This window comes from Seriola aureovittata, chromosome 12, assembly GCF_021018895.1.
Source record: "Seriola aureovittata isolate HTS-2021-v1 ecotype China chromosome 12, ASM2101889v1, whole genome shotgun sequence".
NCBI lineage: Eukaryota > Metazoa > Chordata > Actinopteri > Carangiformes > Carangidae > Seriola > Seriola aureovittata.
In genome coordinates this window covers 6,272,027-6,296,329 of record NC_079375.1, presented here as the reverse complement: position 1 = coordinate 6,296,329, position 24,303 = coordinate 6,272,027, and the positions used below count along the sequence as shown (strand labels likewise).

The window sequence follows — 24,303 nt, the reverse complement described above, 5'->3', positions numbered from 1 at the left end:
ATATACTGTATGTATGAAGTGGCTGGCCTGCTAAACACACACACTTATGCATACACACAGACAGCTCGGCAGACTCACATACACACACACACACACAAACAATTTTTCACCTGGCAGTCAACAGCTTGGCTCACAGGGGTATTTTGTTTAAGTAAAGACTGGAGGGCTTTCAAAGCTCTATTTGAATATGTGTGTGTGTGTGTGTGTGTGTGTGTGTGTGTGTGTGTATGTGTAAGTTTAAGTGTGCTCTTCTGCATGTCTCCATGCATAAAAATGTATTTGCCATGTCTATAATGACCACTCTCCCATTCTTTTGAATGGGAGAGACTTTTGGACCCCACTGAATGTGTGTTCTACTCAAATCGTTTCTTGACTTTCTCAGAGTGTTAGCATCTGTTCACGCAATTGTGCATCTCTGAGAATGTGTGTCTACATGAGTGTGCGAATGTGTCTGTGTGTGCACGCATGTGTGTGTGTGTGTGTGTGTGTGTGTGTGTGTGTGTGTGTGTGTGCCAACCTCCAGTCAAGAACTTGCGTGTGCATTGAACAAGGAGCATGTTTAAGTCAGCGTGAGAAGGAAGTCAGCAGAAAGACAGACAGATAGACTGAGTGTTTGTGTGTTTGTGTGTGTGTGTGTGTGTGTGTGTGTGTGTGTGTGTGTGTGTGTGTGTGTGTGTGCAAGCGCGCCGAGGATTCTTAATAGTCTGACTAGCAGCCTGTGAGAAAACGAAGTGAAGGAGGGTGAATCAAAACTAGGTGTGTGTGTGTGTGTGTGTGTGTGTGTGTGTGTGTGTGTGTGTCAGCGTGTAGTAGATTCTCATGCAAGGATAAGCAGCTTAGGGAAGGAGCATATTCTTTTCTAAGTAAATCTCATTAATTTTAATTAGCTGTATATTTAGCCCGTACACCTGGATTGGGTGTAATTCTGTTTGTATATATAGCGACTACTGAACAGAGCAGGTGAAATGACTCAGGTAGCGATTATACTGCCGTCGCCGCCTCGTATTTGCATAATGTCCTGTTTTTGATTGTGTCGCATTTCTAAGGAGGATATCACAGGCAAATATGCATTCCCTTCATTTTCCTATTGCATGCTCTGTGTAGCGCGCCATGGCTCGTCCTTTTAAACGTTCACCTTTTCTTTTTTTTTCTTGTGTGTTTTTTTCTTCATCCCTCGCTCCCTGCACTGTTTCTTTTCATTTTCTCTCCGCTCTGGGCTCCCCATCATTAGAGTGCGCTTGCTTTATTCTTCCCAAACCCCTCCTCCTCCATTTCCCCTGCCCCTCGTGCTCCCTTACTGTATGGATTTCTCTTGTTCACGTGCATGCCTCTGTCTTTCTCCCTCTGTCTCCCTCGCCCTCCCTCTTTTCCTGGGTAATCAGCTTATCCTATGTGTGTCCAAGCCTCTATGTCTGCGTTCCTCCTCTCTTTGTTTCGGATTCATTCAGCAGGGAGATTAGAGATGCCTATTTGGTGCCTTTGTCTTCAACCGGCGCAGTAGCGATGAGTTACACCGCGCGGCGATGGCCTCGTTGTCGGAAGCCACATCCACTCATCATGTGTTCATCACACCCTGATCAGTGTCAAGGGCCAGATGCAAAATAAAAACCAAGGCTGACCTGGCCACTGGGCAGTGTGTGAGTGTGAGGCTTCCTCCTGCATCACAGTGACTGACATTCTGATTGAATGGCTGACCTTATTTAACGCTTAAAGGAAGGCAAGATATTCCCTGCACCAGCTGTCACCGGGAAATATGCACATGTCAGTCTTATAAAAACTCAAGGATAACAGAATAAAGCAAACAAGATTATTTCATCAGCACTTCATCAATAGACTGCTGTTTTGGAATCTTTAAACGCTGATCACTTGAATTCCTCCACTTAAAAAAAGTGGTGGGAGCAGCAGATCTCATGAGAGGGGAATAATACCTACTCTAGTTCACAATCACTGTATTCACCAGGTAAAATAAAAGTATTCTAACAATAAAGATATTCATTGTATTAGGCGAGTGCCTATCTAGGTTGTGGCATTGATAGAGAAACATAATCAACCAAACACACATAAGCACTGGTAGGTAGAGTACCTGACAGATAACAGACTATTCTGTTAAAACATTCAGCAGCCTGAACACACATCTTGTATCAATGCGATACAAGATGTGTGTGCGACGTCTGTGTAGACATCTTTAAAAAAAAACACTCGTGGCGATACAGTGAGCACATTACAGTTTGCGAGTTATCAGGTCCTTTAGACCACCTGCGAAGGTGAGCGAACCTCAGCCAAGAGTAAATGCAGTCCACACAGTGTGTATTCCCAACTTGCAAACAGTGCAGAAAAGTCTAAACTCACTCCAAAGTTTGCCATCCACTCAGCTTCTCCAAAGACACCTACAGTACCACACTCCACTCCCATCACTTCTCCCTGCTTTCTTTCTTCCGCAGCATTTACAGTAGCTGCAAACTGCGGCAAAAAGCCACGCGTCATCATTTTTTGTTGCCTTCCAGGAAAGACTCATAAAAGACGACCTTTTCCACTTCAGTGAAAAGTAAATCCGGGCTCTGTAGTATCAAGTCTAATGATCCTACACCCGTCATGGTTGTTCTTGTTGACAGTGCAACCTCCCAACTTGCTCCCCCTGCTTTGCATAGGGCGCATGAAAAATTCGATCCAATTACAATGCAGCCATAAATTGTGATGAAAGCACGTACACTAAATGCCAGGTACTGTATTAATGCAAAGGGCATTTAAATAATACAGGCTGCATTTGAGAGCTATGAGCATTCAAGAAGCGTAGGGTGCAATGTGATTGTGAGGCATAAGGAGTGCAGCAGTGCAGTGGAACCATAAATGAACTCCACCGAGCAGTAGCTGCGTTAAAATACGAAGACTTTAATAATGACACCATCCAACATTTTCAATGCTGAAACCACACCTCAGTACACGATAAACTTGCAATCGAAACAATAAAAAGTACATTATGCACAGGAAACAATGTTCAAAGCTGATTCCACATAATACAAATAATGCTTTTCGAGTGACTTTGCATCATATTTTAAGCTGCAAATAGCACTCAGTTCAATCGCTCCGACTGACTGTAATCAGTCAGTCAATGATAAATCTATCAAAAAGTTTGCTGCATGTGCCGAGACGCTACGCAACCTCAAGGACACTGTCAGTCTGGCTGCTGATTCACTTTGACATTGTATCAGCTGGTACAGCAGAAATGCCAGACTCCACCTCAGACGGCTGTCAATTCAGTGAGGAAGTAAAATGTTTATCACAAATAATTTTCATCAAACAGCCATTTATAGTTTTGTCATCGGGGGGGGGGGGGGGGGGGGGGGTTAACTGGCCATGTGTGTCTGCTGTGCTTGCAGCAATGTTCAGAAGTATTTTAGAGAATGCAATAATATGTATTTGCAAAGATTAATGCTTTATTTTGGGATTGATGTCCGTGAGAGTTCATGCTACATTAAATTCCAATATGGAGACCTCCTTCACAATTCTTCTCCAACACCGGTTCTCAGTGTGACAGGGCTATGCTCGATAAGACTCAACATCCAGTGAATGGACAGTGATATCCACAGCAGAAACCAGACTAGGGAGGATTCCCAAGGCGGCACACAGGTGAATTAAAACGGCTTTACGGTTGTGATATCAGCGATAACATCCCCCCACAGACACACTCAGTACCACCAGCTGAAGTGATGGCATCATCAAAAAAAAGAGGAAATAAACAAGAGCAACCTCTGCTCTTTCCTTTGGTGGAGCTCCTGCGCTCGGGGGGAACCCTCAGCACTCAGACTCAGACTCAATCAATACAAACGCTGCGCTTTACAGCCACACATGCCCGCGTCTTCCGCCGGCCCGTCATAGTTGGGAGTTGCACGCAGCTCGGTGATGAGCTTCAACGAACAGATACACCTTTCCAGGAAGAACCTTGGTCCGACCCGCCATGCTTCAGTGACAGGATGGGTGATTTCCACCCCCACTGCAATCAATTAAAAACACCCACCAGAGATGTCTGGCAGATAACGGGAGAAAAAGGGGGGATAGGGTTGGGGGGCGGTGAGAGTGAGGGACCTGATCAAAGGAAAAGCCAGTTCAGTGCAGAGCACAATAATAAGGGATCTTGCTGGAAATGAGGTGAATTAATTTATTCCAAGGCTGGCGCCGTTGCTGTTGTTGTTGTTGTTAGGTTTGTTTAATCTGCTGTGTCTTTGTGAAGTGATGGTCTAAGGCTGACAGCTCAGAAAATGTGGGACCCCTAATTTTCTTGACCCTGAGCTGCTGCGGAGTGATGTGTCTTTTAAGAGCACCTGAGAGGAAGCTGAGTGTGATAAGGCTTTGCAAAATCTCAAGAGCCCTTCTCTCTTTCAGTCTCTAAATGGCATTTGCTGTTATTATGATGGTAGCGAGCAAGATTGATCTGCTCTGATGTAATCTCACACTGCCTGAGTGGGCCTGGGTGGATGAGATCTGCCTCAGATTGATGAGGTCTAATGGAGTCTTGTTTGGGTGCTCCTGATACCTTTAAGATCCAATGATACTGGCGTGCCACTGCATTTTAATTCTGCTTAATTTAGCCACAAATTACTTATCAACACTTACGCCTTGTTGAGCTGTGAGTTTCTCTTCCTGTCGCTTACTCATGTGTAATGTTTCAGCATGTCTGAGGAGATATATGAAGATAACATGAAGACACAGCAATGTGCATAATGTGTGATGCAAATCATCCCCAGGGGTCCAGTGCTCGTGGTTTGAGCTTTGTTGGGAGTTTAATCAATCAGCCGCAGCGCCTTAATTAATCGGCATGATGAACAGCAGAAATAATTGGTTTTCTGCCAGATGTAAATCTGTTTCAAACTAATGCCAGCCAATCAGGATCCAATTTATAATCACAAAACTGATCTGGACGACAAAACACTTAAAGGATCAGAGAAGAATAAACACAAGACAATGAGAGTAATATGGCTCTGGATTTAAAATTGTAATAGGAGACAGTTACTTGGAACTCTTCTTCATAGTGCTGACTGTATGTCAGGTACCGAGCTGAATCCATATAATGTCAGAATCATCATCAGTCTCAATAATTGAAAACTAGGCTATACGTTGGTATATGTCACTGTCTTTCTTCTTTCTAAAAACAAACATATTGCTAATTAATTGGCATGATCAGCATGAGAAGAATTAATTGGGCTCCTCCCCAGATGTTTCTGAATGAACCTGCAGAAAACTAATGAGGGGAGTCTGGTTCTCCATTGAAGCAGCAGATGTCATTAACTGCAGCCCACACTGACAATACTGATCCAGTGCATTCCAATCAGACCAGGTAACCAGTGGCTGAAACAAATGGAAAAGCACTGGAGCCAGTAAATAGCCAGGGTCGAGATTGGAAACCACTGGTTTAGCCCTCTGCCAGCAGAGCCAAATGGAAAAATAGCTTAGGCCTCTTATTAATGTCACAGTGGCTAGGCGGTAATTCCCCCAGGCTCTGTGTACCTCGGCTTGTTAATGAGTCACTGCTTATCAGTCAGCCTTGTTAACAGGCAGAGGCCTCCCATCCAAACCGCCTACTGCTATTGTGTGCTAGCCGTACTGTGTATTAGCCAAACGCTCCCCCATCTTGGCACACAGGAAGTCAACAGCAAACAACAGCAGCACACACAGGAAGTGGGCATCGAGCCAGCGAGAAAGAGCTGGTCTAGGGGGGGAAGGAACCCATTTTGTGGCAGGATAAAGTGAACCGCTGGCAGAGCCACACACACATGCGGAGCCCTCCCGCCTGTAAATCTTACCGCACTACGATTGGTCTACACTGCTCCCATCCTTTAATCCTTACTCATTATTGGCCTCAGCTGGAAGCATCGGGCTTCATTCGCTTGTCCCGATCAGCAGAACTCATTGAGGTAAATAAACTATTAGGCATGTTTCTAGTCACGAATGCAAACATTCTCCTGGGGTGTGGGATCAGGCTGCTGTGGAGTTGAGGGCCAGGTGGCTGATGGGAGGCCACTGCACGCTGCTCTACTCGCTGTCTACAGAGCGGCCTGGCAGACGGACCCTACACACTCCACAACAGCCCCGAGGTAACTGGGTCAGCTGTACAGAACCAGGGTACAGCCGGCCAATAGCATGCCTAATCCGTGCCCTTCCGAGAGGCACTTTCCATCCGCGCTGCATGGCTGCACATCCAGCTGTGGAAATGGATATGTCAATTGGTGTGCAATTAGTGTCTCCCTGATTCGTTCACTCGCTCTAAGGAAGCCTGGTCACTGGCAAATCCAGAAAAAAAAACAAGAGTTAGTGATGTCCTTTCCCTGACTTTAACATAAGTCAAATGAAGATGAGGCAGCGGAGGTGGGAGAGCTGGGAGCCGTAGGGTTGGTCAGGAATCTAAACGGTCATGACATGCAGCCTGTTGGTTGCTGTAATAATCAACCTCATGACTCTTGGTGGAAGATTTTTGTCTCAAAGAGGCAAACAGTATGAATGTTTTCAATTTGCTGTGGGTCCTGAGTGTAGCAGTGATGGGCAGCCCTGCTCTCTGATGGCTCATCTGCTCTCGCATTGATTTGCTGAGCTAATCGTTTTTCCTCTCTGATACATAACATTGAATTATTTATGCTAAGTAGACCCTTCTGTTCCAGGGGGCTCTTTGCGTGGAGATCTCCATTATGACAGCATTATCTGACTGCCCACCCCGCCCCCACTCCATCTTCTACTTAACAGCTCTGCCTGCTGTGTCACAACAACACCAATCAGGACAGATCGGGACAGATGTGAGTGATGGACCAGTGCTCTGCAGCCTACACACTACACTACACTCTGAAGCTGCAACTCCACTGTTTGCCACATTGCTCAAATGTCTGGAAACTGTAGGATGTGTGAACTGAAGATTCATACATATAGTTTCCTGGCTGCTGAATCTTTGGCACCGTTCTTGGTGCTGTGTGTGAGGTCCCATGAGAGCTCAGTTCCTTGTTTTCCTGTGAGAAAGTCTATAAATTGTCAGTATTTCTTGCACCACTGCCAACAAGATACATTCCTGTACTTTTCTTGATGAAATCATGTATTTTGAGCCTGACAAATGTTTTCCTCTGTAGCACAAATAGGCCAAGAATTTTTTGACAAAAGCTCTTAATTTTAATGCAGAATCGCTCTTAGTTTTATTTCAGTGTAGTTAGTGTTAGCGTTTGATGATGCTTTGATAGCAAAAATGAATGACAAAAAGACCTTGAGCACAAAGTAATGGTTTACAACTTTCACACTGACAGTCTCTTAAGTCAGCACTCCGTCCCCGCTTCGGCTCTCCTCTCAATTGCACTCTTTGACGTGTTTTCTCATCTCCTGAACACTGTCAGACGTCCCAGGCTTAATTACTCTCCTTGACTGACATGATAATGTAAAACAGCGCTTAGGTGAAACCAAAGCAAGAATTGGTCATGCATGGTCAGGCCTCCCGCTAGGCACACCTTAATCAAATGTGACGCGTGTCTGAACGTGAGCCAAAATCGCTTTCGGACCCAAATAACAAACCGCTGTCTGCGTTTCAATGACGAGCTACACAGTCGGGGTCAGCACTCTGATGAGCGATTGATATTTCATCATCAGCACCTCAATCTGGAGATTGTGCATTTCTCATCTTCAACAGCTTTCAGGGGCCTGACAGGCCTCTATTTGCATTTGTTTAGCAGTGACCTCATCCCAGTGTCTTGGCACAGGCAGATTGTTTCTCACTCTTTACTGCTCTGACCACTGTGCACTCACACTGACAATTCTCCACTTCCCCACACTTCATACACAAACATGCAGAAACACACGTATGCATAATTCAACAGAAAGTAGAAACAGCTGATGTGGATAAACGAAGTGGAAGTACAGTAAGTGTGGTGCGTGCGCTTGCATATCTGTGCGCATACACGTGGATGCTGCGCATGGACACATGCGCGAACATTCCCCTTGCACTTATGGATGTATTCAGATTTGTGAAATTGTGTGGGTGTGCACAAGCGAGGGATCTATGAGAATATATATTGCAAATGCAAATCAGGGAAAGTCTATTAGAAGCCTTCTTGCCTGCTATATCATCTTATGGTTCTTTGCCAAACACTCTGTGCAATTAAATCACTACTGTAATGAGAAAATGCCAACAGCATTCTACCTGTGTCAATCAATTTTTTATGGATTAAGGGCCAATCATGATGCTCCATTTTGCCACCGGCACAATTTGCCCTCTAAAGGTTGTATTACCGGCAGGCAGTCACTTGAGTGTTATGTAATTGGGAGAGCACGTTGGACAGTGTATTCCTGTTCACTCGCTGCTCACAGCAGGGATGATATCATTACAAAGTGCTTCTGTCATCAAATCCCCTCTTCCATCCGCTTTCAGCTGCACCCAACTCATCACAGGTTCAGCCACGACGAGTGTCGTGTGTCTGTACTGTATGTGTGTGCTGTAAGTGTGCACACTCCCCTGCTGCTATTTAAGAAAGTACAAGATAATCACTGCTTGTGTCCAGGTTGCATGAACCTCTGACACAGATCTTGTCTGCACACATGTGAGACAGGCAGAGAGAGAAGTGGAGCAGGTGAACATGAAAGGTGGAGTGCCGGTGTGTGCGTGTGTGTGTGTGTGTGTGCCCCAGCTTTTGTACTTCTTGTGTGAGTGCATTCAAGTGACTGAAGATGTCATGGAGAGAAAAAGAGACAGAGAAAAGGAGGCCACAGGCCAAATGAGCTACAGCAGCAAGGACCTGTAGTAAGCACGTGTTTGTGTGGCCTCGTGGCCATGTGCGAGTCACACACATTCCTCAAAAAACAACGGCAGAAATTCCACTGGGGTCCGGGGTAGGTGGGAGTGTCCCATGTGCTTATTAACGGCTCTGTGATTCCCTTGTCATAATACAGGAAACAACAAAAAGACCCCAAGTCAACAGATAAGGGGCGCCACCAGAGACAGAAAGAGAGGGTCGGGGAGGTCAGGGGCCCACGGAGAGACAGCGAGATAGAGAGAATAGGAGGCGAGTAGATAAAGAGTGAGAGAGGTGCTTACCATAGACAATGTTGCTGTGAACCGCAGCTGTGAATAGTACTGTCAATACGCTGACACTCCATAATGCGGAGGGGGCTGATGGGAAGGCCATGGTCGGGCGCGCAGATCCGCCTGTCTCTCTGAATCCTCAGGAGGGCAGAGGAGCTCTGGAGAGTCACCTGCAGAGAGAGCAGCAGAGAGATAAAGAAAACAAGCAGGGCATGCCGACTGGCCACTAATTGTGTCCCCTGCCATTGGTTGGCTGCTGCTGAATAAACGCTTGGCCCACCCGTTACTCACGCGTTGCTCCATGGGTATTCATCGATCTGCTTGTGTCATGCCATACTGAGAAATTGAGGGAGGCGGGGGTAAGGGGAGGAGGAGGGATAGCGATAGGGCCAAACAGCAAAGAAGATGATAGTGATGGTGGTGGCGTATTGATGGTAATGGGAGTGGGGGGTGGGGGGGGTTCATTTAACTGTGAGTTTATTCATCTACTCTAACAAGCTGTGGAGTGAAGGAAGACGAGTATTTTTGGACAGCCCATAACCGAGCCAACTAAACTCACGCTAATTAGAAATAACGCAAAGGAACATTCCCCCAGCTGCTCATGAAAAAACTGAGAAGAAGAAAGGAAACAACACACAGCGGCGGGGAGATGCACCTGTCGCCCGCTGAGAATACACGGCGCGCTTTGCACAAGACTGGAGACGGACGGACGTGCATAATAGCCGCTCAGGCTCTCTCTCTCTCTCTCTCTCTTTATCTCTCTCTCTCTCTCTCTCTCTCTCTGTATCTCTCTCTCTCTCTCTCTCACACACACACACACACACACTCCTTTCTCCTCTCTCTCTCTCTCTCTAACGCACATTCCTTAAAATAGCAGTATCCTGCGCCGAGGTGAGCCCTCGGTCCATCTGCGGAACGCTCCCTTATTGTCACCCTGAGAGGGAGCCGTGTTGCTTGCGGGACGGCGGGCGGTTAGGGCGGGGACATAGGGTGGGATGAAGGAGAGGGGTGGGGGACATGAGATGGGGAAGGGATGTGGGCACTGGGAGGGGTGGAGTGTGTGCGTGTGTGTGTGTGTGTGTGTGTGTGTGTGTGTGTGTGTGTGTGTGTGGAGGGGGGGCTGTGTTTATTGTTGCTCCAGCCCTTCCTGTTGAGTGATGGCGAGAAATGAAAACAAAATTAGAAGAAGTGCATCCATGGGAAATAACCCGGACACTCTGGGCGAGATTTAGCACAAGTTCTTTGCGATCTGCTCCATAACGTGGACAGCAGGATAACTACAGTTGGTAACAATGATAATAATAACAATAATAACAGCTCGTGGTGGCTGTCTGCATCACTGCGACGGGGCGCGGGAGCACCAGAGCGATGTTTCTCAGTTCGGAGCGTGTTTTCCAACGCCGTCTCCAGCACTTGCAGAAATATCTGACACTGATGGGATGAGATTTAGAGACTCTTGTGAATGCTGGAGAGAGGTGGCTGCTGCACACAGCGCGCAGTTGTAATGCTTTTTTTTTTGCTTTTTTTTTTTTTTTTGCAGAGCGATAAAGCCAACAGAGCTGAGAGAGAAGAGGAAGGGGGGAGTGAGAGAGTCGGGTAAAGCAGCACAGGCAGCCCGACTACAAAACGCATATTCAGAGTAAATTATAAAACACGCAGGGATTATACAGCTCTCTCCCTGGGCTGGCATAACGGATTACACACACACACACGCACACACACACACTCACACACACACACCCAGCCACCTACCCAGAGTGCGCACACAGACACATTCCTGGAGACGGAAAAGCGTCAGCACTGACAGGTGTCTCCTGTCCGCCCTACAGGCTACAGCCAAACCCTGGACAATAACACAAACTGAGAGGCAATGCACGGAAAATAACCACACACACACACTCACACACATACACACACACAAACACACAAACACACACACACACCGTTATATTCCGCCTCCGGAGTCGGGTTTTGTTGGCGCTGGTCTCCAATAAGGTCCCCAGTAAGGTCCCTCCTTTGATGCGCAGCAGTCGCTTGTCCGGAGCCTCCTCTCAATCTGCTTTTATCGACTTTTTTATCTCCTTGTTCCTTCGCCTGACTCCTTGTTTTTCTTGCTTTTTCCTCCGCTCTCTCTCCCTCTCTCTCTCTCTTTCTCTCTCTCTCACTCTGTTTGTATCGCTCTTTCTCTCTCTCGCTCGCTCTCTCTCTCTCTCTCTCTCTCTCTCTGCCTCTCCACGGCTACCGTTCACTGCAGCAAAAACAGTCTGTCTGAAAGACGAGAGGGAGGGGAGGGGACAAGGCAGGGAGGGAGGGGATTTTAATACGATTTGGCCCGTACCACTGGGATAACAGGGCCAGAGCAGGGGCCTACTGGCTGAGAGCAACACGGAGGAGATGGAGGAGATAGAGGAGTGCGATCATCTCACCATACCGAAAAATCAGCCTAATGTTCCTAAAACGCTCCACGGCGAGTGTAACCCTGACCTTATCGGGGCTGTATGGTGTGACTGTAGGACGCCCCGTGATACCTTATCTTAAGGTTTGATATTGAGTAGGTCTAGTGTCCTGCTGGAATGTTATCACAGGATTAGTCCTACATATCCACAGATGAAGAAGCGGGGGTCACCAGAAGTTGACTGTCACGGTTCTCAATGGCTTATAATGTGTCTTATCATCGATATTATGAAGCCATTACTCCTATCTTACAGTTTGGCCCAGTGCTATTTCCCGTAGGCCTAGTCATTTGCAATATGGTAATGGTTTCACTGAGTCCTTGGAGTTGTGGGACTTTTTTTTTTTGTCTCTACTGCTCACCCGTGCGTTTAACACCGACTTCATTGTAACTTTCTTTATTTTTTATCGCCTATAAATTTGTATAACAACCCTCCAGATCTATACATCATAATGTTTATACTCCTAGGAATGGCCAGTTTGCAAATACTCAGGCTATAAACTTTATCAAAGAGTCGTCTGTATAGTTGTGACGTCCCATGCATCAGGCCCGTTTAGGAATCAGGATCCAAGGGAGGGAGGGAGGAAGGATGGAGGGGTTCAACTTGCCAGAGAGGATTAAGGATTAGTTTTACTGGCGGATTAGGTCTGTGTGTGGGGAGGCATGATGGGGTTAAACATGGATGGCGGCAGCCGCACGAAGGTCCAATCAGTGGTGGTGGCGACAAACCGAAACCGGGGAGGTGGGTTTGAAGAAAACACAAAATAATAAAAGCCATGGGGAGTCAGGAGGGAGGGGGAGGTTTGGAGGAGTCGGGGCGTTTGAGAGATCTTCAAGCGAGCAGCTGCTTTCCACATTGAAATAAAGAAATAAATAAATAGTGCTGCTCTGGGCCCTCGTGATTGGGGTAATGTAGGTTTTTCTAAAGCAGAAAACTAAAGTCCACCTTCAGGGGTCCTTGAAAGGATTCCAGAAAGGTCCCCACTCTGATTTCACTAAATTAAAAATGCACAATGACTACCGCAAATCCTTATTCTCCACTCGCACCGCCACACTGTAGTTAGGGTCTATAATTCAATACAGAATCTGCATACAAAAATCTTGAGACGACACCATTTTCTGGCACTATGAGTCATTTGTGTTCAAAGTAAACCGGAGTCTTTATCTCTCCCTCTGTCCCTAAACCAAACGGGAGAATAGTCACGCAGCATCTGGCATCATTAAACACTTGTTATGAGGACGGAAAAAGGCTTTAAATGTTTTTGTTACTGGCGCTGCATTAGAAAATACTTTCTTTCTTTCTTTTTTTTTTTTTTGCACTGGTTTAAATGAGTGGACAGCCCCTGGTGCTGAGACCGTGCATGCGCGAGCGTGCGAGGGAGCGTGCTCGCGTGTCCACTGACTTTCACAGGACGAGGCTGCGCGGTGCTGTGTTGTCCTGCGGTGCCTACGTGATGGCCGTGTAAGACCAGAGCCTGAGCTCGCAGCCTGGACAGTAATTGGCTGGTAACGAAGCCCGTGCTGTGCTGCTACACCCGAGCTGTGGTTTCAGGCTTTTTGCCCGTTTGAAATCTGCATATTAAAGCGCTGACCTTTGCGCGCTGAAAAGGCTCTTCCATTTGAAAATTTCTATGACAATTCAGTCCAGATGCACTGTGTTATTGGGCCTCTACTAAAAAAAAAACACATCTATCTATCTATCTATCTATCTATCTATCTATCTATCTATCTATCTATCTATCTATCTATCTATCTATCTATCTATCTATCTATCTATCTATCTATCTATCTATCTATCTATCTCTACTTCATCCATCGTATCTGCAGACAGAGCAGCCTTTTAAGATACATCCTACCAGCAAAAGCCATAAAACAACGTGTATGCTTTTATCCATCACTCGGTTTCCTCTCATCCAAAAAGCCACAACCCTTTGATTAACATCTCTGCCGGGACTCGAACCCGGAGCCTCTGGATTAGAAGTCCAGCGCGCTATTCCATTGCGCCACAGAGACTGAGGCACATTTTTTTCGATCAAAAGCGGGTTTATACTCCCCCTCCCTGCCCTGCGCAGCATCCTCGCCATCCCTCAGCATCAGGACCACAGCCCTGTGGATAATAATTTGCCGCCCGGTAGGGGGTGCTGCCGCCGCGTAATCATTAGTCTCTTTGTGCCTCAGAGATGGCGGGAGCCCCTATTCTCCACCCCCACTGCTTTCACGCAGGTTATCTCGTCAAAACATCATAATGGCGATATTATCGAAGCAAAACCAAAAGATGGAACATCTTACATTGTAAATGCATCAATAACTTTGAAGCAAAGTGTTCATTCCTGGCAGGGAATAGATCCAGCGAACAGCCCATGTTTTTTTTTTATTACCACAGTTTATGTTTTACTTTAAAAATAGAATATATTTCTACAGATTTGGTGTGAAAAGACTATAAGCAAATCCCGACTTATACCTTGCAGAGTTTGAGCAATTTTCCTGTCAGTCACAATGGGAAATTGCAGGCTTATAGATCTCTAGCTCAGGTGGGAATGTGCCTGTAGCATGGATTAGGCTCAATGCAGGGAATCAACTAGATGCCAAATTCACTGCAATCAGACAAAAAGTCACATTCAGACAGCAATTTTGCAAGTGCTGATTTTACAATGACAATTACTTTGAGCTGGCAACTGTTAAAAATAGAGATGCCTGTCCAGTAATGGCCTGATGTGGCTCTGAGGGGAATAACACAGTCAAAAGCATTCAATCAACTATTGTGTTTTATGAAAACTGTCAGCTATGGTAGACAGTTTGCTGTGTCCTTTATAAGGAATACGTTTGATCATATGTGTGGCTCACATATACGTTTCCTCAACAGCAAATTTTTCCTTTCAAGCCGACGGAAGCAAATTGATAAGCCAATTTTGTTGAAGCTAACTAGACTACACATTTGTGTTGGTTCTCTCAGTGCACTTGCACAGGTGATTGAAACAGAAACATTTTAAACCAGCTGGTACAAAACAGTTCAGCCTCCTCCCTAGAACATTTACTTCTTTTTTTTTTTTCCCTGCATGCTCTTGTTACTGTATCCTACATAAACGGAGTTGGATCTGACATTACATCACGGCTCGCTTTTATTCACACTGCAGGACAAAAGCTGTTCATGTGCAGTGTGTAGCTCCTGCGTCTCAGTGGGAGGTAAGCCCTGAGGCAGGCTGCCGGTGAGGAGCCTGTTCACATACACAGCTTCCACCACTGGGCTGCCTCTCTGCATTTCAGCCCCTCTTTTTCCTGATGTTAAAAATGCATCTGAGCAGCTGCGGCCGGGAGAAGGTAAAATAAGAATGACAGTCTACAGTAAACAGCCACTCCAGCAACACAAACATACACTCCTGTGCACAAAGACAACAGGCAGACACACTGGTTGGGCTGGCAGTGACTGAGCACTCAGAGCAAAGTAAAGTGATTAATGAATTTGACGTCACAGCACTATTAAACAAATTACATAAGGACAAAACATGTAGGACACATCTAATTTTGGCCACTGGTGGTTGTTCACACAGAGAACAAGTGTGAAATAAACTAGGTCACATTTGCATGCACTTTGCACTCTTGCTGCATTCGATGACCCCAAAGATTTCCAGAGTATAATTAATTCCAAGGGATAAAACATCACAACACATTTTCTGCGGACAGCATAATATAATTCTTTATTTAATACTTTGATGAAATGGGGCCTGCAGTAGGCCAGAACAGAACATATACACAAAACTCCCACAGTCCACATTCCCTTCAACTCCCTCCTCTCTGCTCATCTCGTCTCCTCCTGCGCCTCAGAGGAAAGCCACGGCTATGGAGGTGATGATGGACAGACCAATAACTGTGTAGCCGGTGCGGTAGACCTCTGGGATTTTGAAGCCCTTTCCAATGTCCCACCACTAATTTAAATAATAATATACAAATGAAAAAAAGAGAGAAGAGGGAAGACAATTTAGCAGGAGAGACATCGTCAGTTTATAAATGGCAGCAAATGTAATGCGTTTTCCATTAAAACTGTAAAATAAGCAAAAATGACAAAAATGAGAAACAAATTGCACAGAGATCTGTCTCTTTCAGTAGCTTAAGTCCACATCAAACATGGTTATGGCACAAAAATTACCAAACAATTCTCAATTATACTTTAGTATGGAGCGAAAAAAGACAAACATTTGTTGGGTCTATGAATGAAATTATGAAGTCTTACCAAGTGGCGGATGCCGTTATAGGTGTGGAAAGATACGGGAAAGGAGATGCCGAACTTGGCCAACCCAATGAGAAAGGGGCCGACAGACAGCGAGTGGATCAAGTCCAGGTAGTCTGGGTAATTTCCCGGTAATACCAGTGCTGCCAGCGCAAAAGCAGAGATAGCTGGACACAGACAAAAGCAATAAGAACGGAAACTGGACAAGGTTTGTGTGTGTGTGTGATGGACTGTGTTAAAGAAAGATTTGATATTCATGCATTTCAACATGAAATAAACGCATCGAGCATGCATCACCACCATGCTAGTATAATCTGACCAAACTCCTGAGTTATACGAGTCTTGCCCGTTAACAGACTTCTCCCCTGCTGGACTATCAGTCTTTCTTACAGGGAGCAAATGAAACTGAAGCACAACAACGGTCTTTATTAAAGAGGCTCCACTTTGGCTGCCTGCTACTGCAATTAACAGCAGTGTATTAGTTTCTGTTTCTGTGCTGCATGGATGATTAAAAAAAAACCCTAATGGTAGTAGAAACATTTTATAATTTTTAAAATTCATATAAACACAAAAAGGTATGGATACACAAAAGCAGACCATTGCACATGTGAATGGGCAACCTTTAAAATTAAACTTTAGTTTTTGATTCTATATGCATATTTGCATTTAAATATATACAAGTAAAAGAAGTTTACAGGCCCAGACACTGTGATGAAGCATGTGTGATATTTTCATAGCGAGTTGACACTCAGTCAGGGACTGTTTATGTCTCAGTATGCGATGTTAGACTGGCAGTTGAGGACACCGACCCTCATTGAACACATTAACACAGGAACAAAATTGAACCCAGCATGGTACATCAAGGTCAACGGTACTGATGTACAATGTCAGTCAGCAGGATCAAACTTTAGACCAGGCAAATGACTAAAAGCTGTTAGCAGTCCAGCGTTATATTTAACTTTCACATGCAATTGTATTGAACAACTTGTGTTTTATAATGCCAGTAAATGCTCTTAGCAGAATTCAATAGTGATGGACTAAAATGCCCTGAGGAGATTTTCAGGGTCAATCAAAAGCTGACAGCAGCAGTAGCACAGCTTCACTGCAATGTAATAAAACACAATGACAAAAACAACAAAAGAACATGGAAACAACAAAACAACAAACTTTGTATGTATATGACATGAGTAGTGAGTAGTTTAAGGACAAAACTAACTACTGAAGGAAAACGGAGGTTTATTGATTGAGATGTGTTACCTCCACTGAGCCCCACGCCAGTTCCTCTGTGTGTGATGGACATCATCATGGGGACGGACCATCTGAAACACAAAGGAAATGCAGCACTTTTACTATAATGGCATATACCTGTATACGTAGCTCACTGAAAACTCTACTACTCAACTACCAATAACTTGAACCTGAATTTTAAAAACTTTGGTGTCAGGTTAGGCTGCCACTGACACGTCACATCACTGCAATGTAATACAGAAAAAAAAGACACCTCTATTTTTCAACTTAAAAGCAGCAACACAAACTCAAAGGCAAAGCCGTGAGCACCGCAAAGGAGGTATTTTTTTCAACTTGCAAATACAAGTAAATCACAGCTGACACTTTAACAGGTTTCAATGTCTGCATGTACAGTTGGAAATTAAGATAATGCTCTTACACAGAGTAACTTAAAAAGGTATGATTTAAATCAGTGGATATAAATAGCCAATGGTTGGGATTGTAAATGCCAGAGAGATTAACCATAAAAATGATCCCGGATGACAGAGAAATGATAAGTGAAAAAAAAAATAGCCAGGAAGGAAACCTGCTGAGAAACTGCAATGTAGACATACTGAGTAAAAAAGGTACAAGGTTCTTATTGCACCACATGTATCCAAAGGCATGGACATTTCTGGTGATGGTGGCTTCTCCTGCTGTTTTATAAGCGCTATAAGAATGAAATTACTGCGTGATCTGAAAATTGGCTTTAACAGTAATATCATCTTCAACTTGGATAATGTGCTGCAATAGACCAAGTAATAATAGTGTCTTTGAAAATATGAAGCGGAAATTGTAAAACATAAATGGAGCATATGGTTTCACTTGAAGATCTGTTCTTGAGTTTATTTTCTGAACACAGGCTACACTCTGTACTGTATGTGGGGTACACCGCGTACTTGTAGATGGTGATATGGGGAGACATGGGCCGGTCTAATCTGGCATTTTTGGCCCAAAACTTGTTCATCTCATCCTTAGCTGTGGTTCCCATGGGAGCAGCACTGTAGTGGAGACAGAGACAGTTGGCATTTGTGTATCTGCATTATTACAATGAGTGGTAGCAGCATTTGTATGTGAAAACAGAGTTCTTGCTCTTGTTCTCTCTCTCTCTCAGAAGCACACACACACAACTCACTGTCTGTAGAGCACGCTGAACTGTGGTCTGGAGAGACAGACACCCTGACGGGCAAATGTCCTAAAGACAAAAGACAAAAAAGAAGTGTTGAAATGAAGAATCGCTAATACAAATACACAGAATCTAGTACACATCAAGTTTGCTTGTGGAGAATTTTTAATAATAGGACTGTTCCATAAACCGTTTGAGGAAACAAAATATATGAGAATGGCAAATATTTAAACAATAAAAAGAAAGATAAGTAATAAGTGAGACAAGATGATGTTCAGCAGAAAACTTATTTCAGGCACCTATCGTTTTGATGCATCATCAGTGACACAAATATCACAGAAGAATATAAAAAAAGGGGTGAGAATATTTCAGTACTCAATCTATTACTGAATCCATAATTTTTTTTATACTATGAGAAATTACATAAATGATATAAATGATGCTGTTAACACAGAGTGCTATTGCTATGACATATGTCTTACAACCTGATTTCTAAAACACCCTTACTGCTCTGATGCTGCACTAAACAGATATACAGTACTGTTAGAAAGTTTTAGGCACTTCTTTCCATCACACAATACTATCAGTGAGGTGTCAAATTCCAAGTTTTTTCTGCAGCATTAAAACAAACCCAATATACAGCCACAATAAATTATCCTCGGTGACAAGAAGAAGGAGTGCTGCCTGAACCCCAGCCAAGTCCGAGAGAGTGGTAACCGAGCACGACATGACCCCGACAGGAATTCTGGGATACACTCACTGACTGTGAGAATGAGTGTATCGCTGCACAAACGAATCAATGACTTCAATCACTCACTCAGTCAGTGAGCGTATCCCTGCACACGTTATTTGTTTTTGCAGGGATACACTCACTCACTGGGCGACTGATTCAAGTCATTTTGCTCACAGGAGGAACGAGGTGAGTTCAAGCCTTGGTAGGTACTTTATTGATCCTACACATGTACAGTACAACACTAAGAGTAGCGCACAGAAGCAAGTACCAAAAGAAAAACAATATGAGTAAGTGACTAACGGCAGACTAAAATATATATAAAAATATCATCAAAAATATGAATAACATGAAAAGATGTGAATTACAGCTAAATTGTAGCATTCATCCCCAGTATTCAGTGACGATATGTTTAAAATACCAAAACTTATATACAGATCATGGGGAATATTAATGAACATACATTGATTCAATTTAGTTATTCTTCTGTTTACTCCACTTAGTATGCTATTTTGAAAGCATCTTCACTTTACTTTTAGCTTAAAACTTTTGCACAGTACTGTGTAAACAATAGAGAGAGAGAAAGAGAGAGAGAGAGGGAGGGAGAGAGAGAACTAGTGTTCACGCCAGGTCTGAGCAATACAGGCAAACCAAGTCAATTTGATCAAGGAGAAGATAACAGAAGAGAAAGTTGAACTAAATCTCTATCTTGCGAAAGGAGGAATAAACAAACCTCCTCGGGGCGGTGTTAAACATTTATTTGATAAGCTTAATGGATACTGTACTTATCTTTAACATCCACCTGAAGTGGATGAAGCGGACAAAGTTCAACAATCATTTCACTTTCCAGATGGTCAATATTCTGTTCGTAAGGGCACCACAGTGCAGCCACACAAACTATTAGCTAACTCCAAGCTTAACCAGGCTAAACCCCCTTATTAGGATGCCTAGCAAACAACGCCGAATTAAGTTTGTGTCGAACACCGCCCATATAAATAGTAAAGCCAGCAAACAGAGCCGTTTAAGTCTGTCATTAATAATAATCGGAGCCAAAGTCCACTCTGTTAGCTTTCAAACGTACCCGATAACGGCTAGCCGCTAGCTAATGTCAGCTAGCGATACGTCCCTCCATATTTCCAACACATAACGATAAGAACCAAAGTAAAAAGCTACACTCGGGTGCGTTGTCAGCAGCTGTAACAACATTATGCTGTTAATGTGTCAACTGATAGGATAGACCCGAAATTTGACACAAAAGTCTTCCCTTGAGCCCAAACGTTATGTAGCGCAGATGTACTGACCTTAGAAGCAGCGCCATGTTTGACAGGCGTGGAACGGAAGTGACGGTAACGGATGTTGTTATTCCGCCTGGATCTCAGACCAGAGCCAAGACAATCTGTTCTCAGAAGGTCAGAGTAGGTCAGAGCAGGTCAGAGCGAGGTGAAGACGTTAGTGTGATTTCCACTCTCCCTGTCTCTCATTCACATTTATGATCTTTTTGGTCTTTGTCATCATATTACACCAGCAAATACGGTATTACGTACATAAAGGTGAGCCAGCACAGGAACTTGTTCTCTCTACATAAATAATGCAAGGAATTAAAAATAAATGTCTTCTTTGGTAAAATGTAACATCAGTATTTTTATTTTTTTATTTTTTTATTTATTGCATTAGCCAAGTTGACTATTCGATTAATTTGTTGATCAGAGAATAACTTTTTTGATCAGGCTATGATATTCGCATGCTTTGTTCTCATTCACATTTATGAGCATGTTGTTGAAATGTGTCTACTCTCCACCCCTCAAACTGTAAAAATTCTCAATAAATAAATATAGCTTACATAAGAGAGATTTAAAAAAAAAAAAAAATAATAATACAATTAAATCAATGTTTATGAATGTTTTAAAATGTAACTGAGATAGGAAAACATAGAGAAACATACAGCAGCACCAATGATCATTTTCAGGTAAAATACAGTGCAGACAACAGAAAGACAAGACAGTCACACACGCACATAGCATGAGACATCCACACACACACTCAAACCGTTAACAAAATGGTAGCAAGGTTAATGATGCCTAGAAGCAGCCCAGTATTGGGTTCCTATAGTAAAGCAATGTTGGACTCAGAGTAGACAATATTTAGGTTGGTTGTATGAGAGATGAAACACATTTCTAATTCATTTTTAGAAAGTACTGAAATTACCTTTGACTTTAGATTTAAAGGTTTTTGAACAAGTAACACAGAGCTGATTCCAGAAATTTGATGCCTGTCAGTTTTTTCCTTGACTGTTTTGACAGTAAGGTGGCAAATGTGCAGTGATTAGAAGACAAGAGGTCATACTGAACACAATGGATAAGGAGGTCGAGAAAACATGGCCATTCATAGAATTTTTGATGCTGATCCCAATATTGATATAATAGAGTTTAAAAAATCTGATAACATCTATATTTGACCAAAATTTTTCACAATATGTATTAAGCAGGACATTTTACATTTGAAAAAATCAACATGTCAGTGCTCTCTGGTGAACAAACTGACAGCAATATGGTTTCTAAATGACGTGTGATACCTTTGGCATTTTTGTTCTCCACTCTCTTGTAACTTACTGGCTGCCATGCTGATACTGATGTATATGCTATAAGCTAATATCAACTGATATATATGCCCAGCTGATTAATGCATCTTTTAGTGTGGCCCATGTGAACTGATTGATTTACATGCAACGTCAAAATAAGGGTCGGTGAAATGGGAGTAATGTGATTGGAAATAGGTGAAAATTTCTAATTCAGTCACGGTAATTAATATGTGGTTTGGAAAACACACATTTATTGTTACATATGGTGCCTTTCACAATAAAACTGACAAGTTGTTCTGTATCTTCTGCCAGTTTTAGGTCCAACATTCAACTGACTCAAAAGCAATAATGAGTAATAATAGCAATAAGGAATGATACTGAACATGAGACTAAATGGTAAATTGACTGCACCTCAAAAGCGCTTTTCTAGTCTTATGGACCACTCAAAGCGCTTCACACTACAAGCCACATCCACCCGTTCACGTACACATTCATACATACAGCACTTCTACCGTACACACACACTCATACACTGCTGGAACAGCCATCAGAGGCAATTTGGGGTTCAGTATCTTGCCCATGCAAGAACACTGTGACACACAGACTGTAGGATCCAGGGATCAAACCACGACCTTCTGATTAGTGGACGAGCCGCTCTACCTCCTGAACCACAGCCGCCCTAATGGCTAATAACTAAATCAGAGGTCACGGATATGTTGGAATACTTTTTATTTGGTACATTTCACATGATGAGCAACATTTGGTATTCCTTTATAGCCAAACAGGCCATAATACATCACTTTGGTAACAGTTTATGTAAGGCACAAAAAGTGTACATTATCATTGTTCTGCTGGAAATGTTTTCTGAGAAAACACACACACACACACGCAAAACACACAAAAAAGAAAAACTCAAAGCACAATCAAAAGCGTATTTTCAGCAGTATTTTTATGATAATCAGATTTGGGAACTGATCCATGCAATATTACAACTGACAGACACACACACACACACACACACACACACACACACACACATACACACAGTTCTACCCTCTCACACAGACACACATACACCCACACACACATACACACATACACACTCACAGACACACAATTCAAACTGACATTTTCTGAATGTTAATAATATGTCTCCTGCTCCACCCAACCTGGAGGAGAGAGCGAGAGAGAGAGAAACAGAATAGGAGAGAGAGAGAGGGGGAAAGTGTCAGAGAGCGAAATGACAGGCGAGGAGTTTTCATAATATCCTTTTGTACTGCTCTATTTGTATTCATCTCGTTGCCTTTGTCTCTGTACATTTCCAAATGAATCCCCTTATAACTCAGAGTCTCTGATCAGCAGCCCGTGACACACAGATTAACAGAAATGATTAACTGTCACGATAAATTGTATTTGTCTCCTCAAGTCTTGCCCCTCATCGGCTGAAACACTGTGGCAGTGAACAGATTTGGAGCCATTGTAGTGCGTCTATATCATATGTACGATCTTTGGGGCATAGCTCAAGTGTCTTCATCAGCCTGCTTTAATTTCCTCTCTTGTCATTTGCGACTGTTTCTGTTGGTGTTGGACAGGTAGGATCTGTTTGACACAGGTTTACTCGCTGACTGAATCCAAAAAGAGTCCTGCCTACATGTTTTGTCATTTCACACGCTGCAAACAGCTAAAGATTTCTACCTTCGGGCCAAAAGCAGAAGACTCACTAAATGTTTTTATTCTTAAATGCTTCCATCAACAGAGTTGGAAGCTGCTTATGTTTTCACCCCTGTCTGTTTATTAGCAAGATATTAAAAGAAGAAAACAATCGAAGGACTTTGGTTGAAACGTGGTGCGGATGCAGCCCTCGGCCCAAGAATCAGATCAAATTAAATTACAGCGGTGATGTGCATGTGTGATTTTCACCACTGGATGTTTTCCTGTTTATTAGCTGTGTTTTTCTGCTCCATTTATTAAGCAGAGTTCTCGAGTGAACTGCCAGACAGCACTGCATTTACAAGCTATTTTGTCAGAAATCAAACCTGGAAGACAAAGAATAATCAGTCAAGTGTTGGCGAGGCCGCGGCTTTGGAAGTGGAGGTATTGTTCAGCTTTGAGAGGCTTGTGTTCTGCTGGATGCTTGGTAGATTTCAGCACATTGCTAAGGGGTTAGACTTAAAGCCTCCCTTATGGTTAAATGTAGGATTGATATGACTTGTAGGCGAGTTCCTGCTTTGTTCTGCCTCAGATTCTGCCGGAAATTATGTGAAGTGCACAATTTGCATCATGGACTTTATCCCAAAAACATGACAGCTGGCACCAATTTTGAAATGTTACACCAAAATGAAAGCTTATATCCTTTTTCCATAATTGCCGCAAACATTGTTTTGTAAAATTGATACCTGTACTTTGCTTTTTTTGATCTCAGCTCAAAACCGTTGAAAAAAAAAAAAGTGTTACTTTGAAATGATATTGAACTTGGTCTTCTCCTGCACGTCACCATCTGTCAGATGCTTGCTGGGATCTTTCAGGTCAGATCAGCAGAGCAGAGCTGTGGTGACTTTGTCAATCAGCGTGTCCTTCAAGGAGTGGACAGTCTACTCTTTTTGGATTTTATTTTTAAAAGACTGTAGGAAGGCTGAGAGGGGTAAAAGTCTTGGTGGAAAATGGCACGAGGTTCCTTTGATATGGATGTCAACCCTGGCAACCTGGCAATCTTTTTTTTTTTCTAGCTTATTAACAAGACAAATAAGGTTGAAACCTTTTAATCTTGCTTTCTTTTTTAATAACTGCTTACCTCCAGGGGACCTCCTCAGAATGAATTTACGGACCTCATCATAAATGAAGATGAGAAGACTGTATGGGAAGGCGCAGAACCACCACAGGATC

At 43.4% G+C, this 24,303-nt stretch overlaps 3 protein-coding genes and 1 non-coding gene across 5 annotated transcripts in view; all 4 read right to left on the bottom strand.

The window, feature by feature from the left end:
• The window catches only part of cadm3 (cell adhesion molecule 3), an 89,696-nt gene extending 78,391 nt beyond the window's left edge, over positions 1 to 11,305 (bottom strand). The window contains exons 1-2 of one of the 2 annotated variants that reach the window (XM_056390620.1): positions 10,987 to 11,305; positions 9,056 to 9,213 (exon numbers count right to left, since the gene is read on the bottom strand). In XM_056390620.1, the coding sequence (XP_056246595.1) occupies positions 9,056 to 9,146 (91 nt within the window). In that variant the 5' untranslated portion in view covers positions 9,147 to 9,213; positions 10,987 to 11,305. The remainder of the gene's footprint in view (positions 1 to 9,055; positions 9,214 to 10,986) is intronic. The other variant, XM_056390621.1, reaches the window with a different exon arrangement.
• Positions 11,306 to 13,434: 2,129 nt separating this feature from the next.
• On the bottom strand, positions 13,435 to 13,508 carry trnar-ucu (transfer RNA arginine (anticodon UCU)). Its single transcript has one exon. It is a non-coding gene; the product is annotated as a tRNA-Arg (tRNA).
• A 1,663-nt stretch (positions 13,509 to 15,171) lies between these two features.
• Positions 15,172 to 20,221, bottom strand: sdhc (succinate dehydrogenase complex, subunit C, integral membrane protein). Its single transcript, XM_056390358.1, has 6 exons — positions 20,144 to 20,221; positions 18,122 to 18,181; positions 17,886 to 17,987; positions 16,978 to 17,039; positions 15,724 to 15,887; positions 15,172 to 15,418 (listed from the first exon to the last, which is right to left on the bottom strand). The coding sequence occupies exons 1-6, from the start codon at positions 20,158 to 20,160 to the stop codon at positions 15,314 to 15,316; spliced, it is 510 nt and encodes a 169-aa protein (XP_056246333.1). The 5' UTR covers positions 20,161 to 20,221; the 3' UTR covers positions 15,172 to 15,313.
• A 1,911-nt stretch (positions 20,222 to 22,132) lies between these two features.
• atp1a2a (ATPase Na+/K+ transporting subunit alpha 2a) overlaps positions 22,133 to 24,303 on the bottom strand; it is a 34,633-nt gene continuing 32,462 nt past the window's right edge. The window contains exons 23-24 of the mRNA XM_056392430.1: positions 24,212 to 24,303; positions 22,133 to 22,589 (exon numbers count right to left, since the gene is read on the bottom strand). Of these exons, the coding sequence (XP_056248405.1) occupies positions 22,561 to 22,589; positions 24,212 to 24,303 (121 nt within the window). The 3' untranslated portion in view covers positions 22,133 to 22,560. The remainder of the gene's footprint in view (positions 22,590 to 24,211) is intronic.

Excerpts from the sequence above, each read along its gene's own strand:
- sdhc (XM_056390358.1), bottom strand. Across the intron at positions 17,040-17,885 it reads CCCCATATCACCATCTACAA|ATGGTCCGTCCCCATGATGA; the intron begins GTACGCGGTGTA and ends TTTGTGTTTCAG. Across the intron at positions 15,419-15,723 it reads ATAACGGCATCCGCCACTTG|TGGTGGGACATTGGAAAGGG; the intron begins GTAAGACTTCAT and ends TATTTAAATTAG.